A 7,268-nucleotide genomic window follows, 5' to 3' on the forward strand; every position below is an offset into this window, starting at 1 on the left:
ATTACATCACAGTCAACAGGCTAACGTCCAGCTCAAACTGCCATTAATTTTAACATAAAATGATGAATTTGGAACATATGAATAGTCGAATGATCATTTTGTAACTTTTAATAGTCAAGGACTCAACAAAGTAATGCACTATAATTGAGGGACCATTTTGTAACTTTTGTTAGTCGGAGGATTCAACAAAACAACACTCAATAGTCGGGGGACTATATTTGTACTTTACCCATTTTTTTCTCTAAAAAAGCAACCTTAATAAATCGTAAAAGAAGGGAGAAATTTGGTGGATATAGAGAAATGTATGGTAAAACGCTCATTTCATTTGGTCTGAGATCATGAAGTAGAACTCAAACCCATAAGTAAATATTGAAAACGCCAAACAGGCGACTCGAAGGTTGAACACCCTTTGACCAATAAGGTCAATGTTGGGTTCACAACCATTAAACACGAGCCAGCACTCATTTCATTGAATTGGTTCATGGTACTTGGTCTTTCTTCAGCTGAATTCACCCTTTATTTTTAAAACCCCAGAAGGAAAGCACCAAATGAAAATAATAATAAATTCAAAGCACATGGTCCCATCCCATGTTTTTCTATTGGTTAATGGCGGTAACAAGCAGGTTCCTGGAAGCCAACAATTATAATAATTGATTCAATCAAACCATTGAAACTTCTCATTCACATTCATTTACGCGTTGCACTTGAATCTAAATTGACTCTTCAAATCTTCATCTTTTCATATAAAAATATCATTTCAGTTTCATTTGGAGCCATTGTTCTCCAGTACTTCTTTTGCTTTCATATCTGGATTTCAACAATCAATATCATCATGTTCCTATCAAGATCTGTTTTGGGGGTTATTTTCTTATCTTCACTGCTTTTTCCTGTAAATTCAATCAGGTTGTTTAAAGCTGGGGATGAATCAGATTTGTTCATCGAGGCTCCAGTGTATCGAAATGGACCTCAATGTTCTGTTTTGGCCGACCAAAGTTTGATATGTGACCCCTCCATTGTTCATATTGCAATGACAATTGATCCTGAGTACCTCCGAGGCACCATTGCAGCAATCCATTCAGTTCTCAAACATGGTTCATGTCCACAAAATGTGTTCTTGCATTTCATTGCCTCGGATTCGAGCTCTGTCGACGCAAACCAGTATACTCGGACTGTGAAGTCTGCATTTCCATCATTGAGTTTCAAGGTTTATGTTTTCCATGAAAAACTTGTCAAGAATCTCATATCATCTTCAATCCGCCTAGCTCTCGACAACCCTTTGAATTACGCAAGGAGTTACTTAGCTGACATACTTGAAACCTGCGTTGAAAGAGTGATCTATTTAGATTCAGACACCATTGTTGTGGAAGACATACAAAAGCTCTGGAACATAAATTTGATAGGTTCAAGAATAATTGGAGCACCAGAGTACTGTAATGCAGACTTTGCCAAGTATTTCACAAGTGATTTCTGGTCAAACCAAGAATATGCCAAGGTTTTTAAAGGCAAAAAAGCTTGTTATTTCAACACAGGTGTGATGGTTATGGATTTGGGAAAATGGAGACGAGGTGACTACACAAGGGAGATTGAGAAATGGATGAGGATTCGGAAAGATAAAAGGATCTATGAACTGGGTTCTCTTCCACCATTTTTGTTGGTTTTTGGTGGAGATGTTGAAGCCATCGATCATAGGTGGAACCAACATGGTCTTGGTGGTGATAATTTGGTGAACAGTTGCAGGCCATTGCACCCTGGTCCAGTAAGCTTGCTTCATTGGAGTGGGAAAGGGAAGCCATGGGTGAGGCTAGATGCAAACAGACCTTGCTCGGTTGATTTGTTGTGGGCACCTTATGATTTGTACAAATTCCAGCAAAACCAACCATTGGATAGATTTGGATTTGATTCTTTGTGATTTATTGTTTTATTTGTTCATCCCTCCACTCACTATTGTATTCTTTAGTCTGTTTGATTATTTTTTGTAAATAGACACCAGAGGCTGTTGGAATATTTTTTTCAGCTCATTGAAGCAAGAGAGTTTTGTTTTGTATGCAAAATCAATTTTACAAATTTTGAGTAATTCATGAATTTTAGATAGGAAGTTAAATCAATTCAACTTTTGGCTTTTAAGTTTACTGACTCTAATGAGAATACCCTCTCTTTCCTTTTTACGCACCTATGTCGCCACACGGTAGGGGCCTAGGGGCGTAAAAGGAGATCCTATCAACTTGTTTCGACCTAAAATAATAAACTCATGGGCTTGGTCTTACTTCACCGTCGAGAAAAGAAAGTAGGTTTTCATCTCCAAGTTTAATTCAAACGTAACTCGCTTCTTTTTGGGTGTGAAACATGTCAAACCAAAATACCCAACAAGCATTAGCTCTCCCTGAAAAGGAGGTGACCCATCCACACCTTCCGATATGGCTACCTTGTTACGACTTCACTCCAATCACTAGTCCTGCCTTCGACATCCCCCTCCTAGAGAATATTGTCAGAACGGTCCTTAAACTTTTAAAAACAATCCAATTTATTTTAAATATCTAGGTGGTAAAGTTCGGTTCGGAAAAATAAATTGGTTTTGGAGTCGCCACGTTTGAGATAACACAACTTTGAATTGAGGGGATAAATCAAGCAAGGGTGCCTTCTCTATGTAGGCAAAGAATCTGAGTCCTCAAAATAACCAAACTGTGCGAGGGTCCGGCACATGTATATTTATTTTTTTCTAATAAGTTTTTCATATATTTAGAGGTTCTTAAAAGGATTATACTCATATACCCATATTTGAATATGGGTCAGAAACATATATATAAAAACTGAAAGAGTTTAAATAAAATAAGTTTATAAATAGTTTCATGGAGAAGAATGTGGATTCAAAAACTATAATGTTAAAAAAAAGGGATATACAGTTTCATAAACCTTACTCTATAATAATCCGACAACACAACTTAGATGCAATCTGTTCTCCAAGCCTCTCAAATGATGACCTAATAGCATACACCTGCCAGAAGAAAAAGAAAATCTTAAATGTTACGAATCGTAAGGCAAATATCGATGCAGAAAACACGAATAAAACGAGGAAAACAAAAACAATAATGCTACATTGGATACATCACAATCGAGGAGTGCATACATGCGGCGTTTAGCACCATCTTGAGTGCAATAGAAGCCACATTCACCCACTGTTAGCGAATTTTAAGAACTAAATTGTAAAAAATAACGAACCAGAAAAGCAGCTTAGATAGGTAATCCCGGGAAGTGCCAACAGTGCCAGAATTTTCATCAAAACTATCTTGATGTTTTCCTTTGTTCGCTATCCATGAATCCGTCATAAGCTCGTTTTTAAAGAGCCTTTGCAATATGTTTCAAACAAGCTGGTGGATTATTTCATCCACTTGTACTGATGATGGTCGGGATAATTCTGTGACCTGGCAACAAAAATTTTATGCGCTGAGAAGATTTTCAAGATTCATGTCGGATCAAACAAAGATAATTCAATTTCAGAACAAGATAATCTAATAAAAAACATGTTTTCAGTCATTACCATATTGCCATCCAAGGATCTTAAATACTCTAACAAATCATTCCTGTTTTCCCTTTCACATTCTATTTGCACATTTTCTTTCTTTTGTGCATTCAGTTCCTGAAACAAAATAAAACGATTGAGCATTAGCTTACATAGAGGTAATATACAAAAAGAAAGATTACATTATCAACTATGAAAATTGAAAAAATATCAAGATAAAGAATTAATGTGCTTCTGGGCAAACAGACATGTATATATACTTATATACCAAACTATTGACAATGTGTTACAATGCACCAAATGGAGGAAGAATGGATTCCTGTCGATCACCGTTAAATAACGGCTAGATTATGTCAAACTTCAGAAAACCAGCATGACAGTGATTGACATAAACATTTTTCTTAGAACATAGCAAGGGGGAAAAAGGGCAGTGTAAAATTGATTGTGCAAACATGATTGTCATAGACCTCAGAATATCAGACACAATACAAACACAACAATTATAAATATAAATAGCCAGCACGACATCACTAGTTACCATGATCCACCAAATGGAGGAAGGGCGGATTCTTCTTGATAAACATTAAATAACAGTTAGCTTATGTCGGACTGGAAAACCAGCATGACAATGATCAATATAAACGTTTTTATTAACATATAACAAGGAAATAAATATGCGGTATAACATCGATTGTGGAAACATGATTGTTGCCAGACTATGTAATATCAAACAGAATACAAACATGACATAAGAAAAACAACTAAAATGAAACATAACCGTGAGGACAAATTTTCAGGTCTAATGGTAGCTTCAGCCTCAGCCTACAGTCAGGATGAAGGAATCTAATCGTTACAAACTCAATGAACAAACCAGAATTTAAATACCCAATATTATTTTATTAGAAGCAAGAAATCTACAATTAATCAAGGAAATAATGACATACAAATAGTTCATAGAATCATATCAAACATCATTTCATTCATATAAAATCTAAAATCCTTACCTCCTCCGCTTCAGATAACTCCGCCTGCAATTTCTCAGTATAATTCAAAGCCTCTGGTGATAAATCTCCGAAAATCCTCGGCCTTATCTTCTCGGATTCTTGAAATCCATCACTTTGACTCGCTCCCTCCTCCCGTTTCTCCACAAACAACTCTCCCTGCCGCCGGCTAACAGCTCCCTCTGTCTCCTCCGCCATATCCTCTACTGGAGCTGCTCTTTCTAGATTCCTCGTCAATGAAACTCTATACTCCGCGTTCCACAACGTGTAGCTAAAGAACAAAATAGTTTTTTTTCTTTCATAAAAATGCAGTAAATTATAAAGAATTTTACTCTTTTGAGGTAAAAAAAATAGTTTTACCCTGTGCTGATAGAGGAGAAGAGGAGGCGATGGAGAGGAGGTTTCGAGATGGAAACCGAAACGGAGAACAGATCCGATGGAAGAATCCCTAGCATAGTGGAGATAGTCCCCGTCATCGATTCATTGGTGGAATCAGAAACCCCCTTGGAAACAACGGAATTGTCGAGAGGCTCGATGTTCTTCAACATATTAGAAATGACTAGCAATCCACGATCTAAATGAGATTTCTGCGTTGATACGAAGTAGTCGTCGTAAACTCCGCCACTGTTTAAGCAGTTGACAATTACGGCGGACAAAGGGCGGTTGCGGCGGTTAGGGAGTAAAAGAGCGAGAGAGGAAGGTGGCCGATATTTCGCTGACAGGGCGGTGATGCGAGAGAAGATAACGGCTCGAGCGGTGGTTGTCTTCGACGCCATTAGAGAGAATTGAGAGCTCTCTGTTTATTTATTTATTAGTATTATTATTGTTATTAATTTTCCTCGTTTTCTTATTAGGGGTAAACAATCGAGTTCGAGTATTGTTGAGTTTAATTCGAAAACTTGAGAGTTTAAAAAATTTTAATCTCGACTCGAACTCGAAATCTTGAACTGAAGCTTGTGAGCAGTTCGAAAAGGTTCAAAATGAAAAAAAAATCTTAAACTTAACTACATTGAAGCCTGAAACTTAAACTCGAACATGAATCTTAAATACATAAAAGTCTTACTGTATTTAAAAAAAAATCAACACATAAATGTTAATATTATTAATAATTTATTTTTTAAAAATAAAATTTTAATATATTATATTTTCGAGCTGCTCACGAGCTTTTCAAGTCGAGTATCAAGCAGCTCGTTTTGGCTCGTTAAGAATTAGAGTCGAGCTCGAGTTCATTCGATCCGAGTATTTATCGAACTTTGACCGAGTCGATCTCGAGTAGCTCACGATCTGTATCATCTCATTTACAGTCCTATTCTTACTTGTATTTTCGGGCTGGTAAATGCTAAGCTTATTTTTTTATTATTAAAAAGAAAAAAAAATCCCTCTCAATTTATAAGATTTTGTCTTAACTAATCTAGACTAACTAGATCGCACACATGGATTTAATAAGTCTTTCAGTAATAATTTTTCGCGAAAATAAGGACTCGAACTCAATACATACTTAAACTATATTAAATTATTTATCACTTGAACCACCTCTAATTGATAAAGAAAAAATATTTTTAATTGAGTGAATGAAACATTTAATTATTAATATTCATTCTTTTATTTTCACACTTTTATATAGTATTAAATAAAATATTTAATAATAATAAAACATATCATTATTTTATAATAATAATAATAATATTTATAGTAATATCTAAATAAAATATTTTTAAAAATTAAAAATATTTTTAAATAATAATAAATATTATTATTTTATAATAATACTAATTAATATTTTTTTGAATTTGAAATGCCAACCATTTATTAGAAGTAAGATATGTCTGGTACAACTCATAAGCTAACCACTAGAAAACAAAACCAGCTGGACATCAGTAATCGGAAATAAAACACCTTTATAATAAAACTAAATTAAAGTCTATACTAAATGAACAGATGATGACCTTCCAGACTTCCCGCTCACAACAGATAAGTCTGGAGAGAATCGCTCATCTGCGAGAAAGGAACAAATGCATAAATAGATCCTAGCAACTCACCATGCAGCACGGCAATATCTTTATCAGGGTGTCTAACCAGCGACGATCCTCCGATGCTTGTAACTCCACTCGCCAAGGAACTTTTTCCACCCAAAACAGATCAGTCAAACCCAACGACTTCTCAGTAGCTAGGATATGGGATGCCATGTTTGCACTTCTTGGAACGACTCGGTATATACACGAACGAAAACTTTCTGCTCTGCCTTTTGCTTCCATGATTAAAGCACTAACGACGGATGAATCTTCCTCTGTTGATTTTAATTTTTCAATGATGATTTTGGAATCACCTTCGACGACAATCTCGGACAAACCAATATCCGCTGCTAATGAAATTGCATGTACGGCTGCTGTGGCTTCAGCCATGAAAACAGAGGTAATCCTGGAAACACTCCTTCTACTAGCTCCCATTATTAATCCATGGTTCTCTCTGATTATTACACATGTCCATGCATGTTGTCGAATTTGTGTAAAACTGGCGTCAAAGTTTACTTTCACATTCGAGACATAGGCGCTTGCCATCTTGTGAGAATGGACAGCGGTGGTCCTCTTAGTGCAATATTTACCTTTTCGAAGTCAACACATTACGTTTGGATGAGAGTAAGTACCTCCTCTTTTCTCATGAATTTTCCTTGGTGGTAATGTATGTTGCGCGCATACCATATAGCCCAAATCACTACTAAATTCTGCTTTGGATAATGACCAAACAACCAA

General features: G+C 35.9%; 1 protein-coding gene and 1 pseudogene across 1 annotated transcript; one reads left to right on the forward strand and one right to left on the reverse strand.

Moving 5' to 3' along the window:
• The first annotated feature begins 780 nt into the window (after nucleotides 1-780).
• LOC120205725 (probable galacturonosyltransferase-like 10) lies at nucleotides 781-1,959 on the forward strand. The gene has a single exon (XM_039205553.1). The coding sequence runs from the start codon at nucleotides 833-835 to the stop codon at nucleotides 1,907-1,909; it is 1,077 nt and encodes a 358-aa protein (XP_039061484.1). The 5' UTR covers nucleotides 781-832; the 3' UTR covers nucleotides 1,910-1,959.
• An 894-nt stretch (nucleotides 1,960-2,853) lies between these two features.
• Nucleotides 2,854-5,424, reverse strand: LOC120205726 (annotated as a pseudogene).
• Between the last annotated feature and the right edge of the window lie 1,844 nt (nucleotides 5,425-7,268).

The sequence above is a fragment of the Hibiscus syriacus genome, unplaced genomic scaffold (genome assembly GCF_006381635.1).
Source record: "Hibiscus syriacus cultivar Baekdansim isolate YM2019G1 unplaced genomic scaffold, ASM638163v2 tig00012840_pilon, whole genome shotgun sequence".
Lineage (NCBI taxonomy): Eukaryota > Viridiplantae > Streptophyta > Magnoliopsida > Malvales > Malvaceae > Hibiscus > Hibiscus syriacus.

What these genes read in the sequence shown, in the direction of transcription:
- LOC120205725 (XM_039205553.1), top strand. Translation starts at nt 833, where the DNA reads ATGTTCCTATCAAGATCTGTTTTGGGGGTTATTTTCTTATCTTCACTG.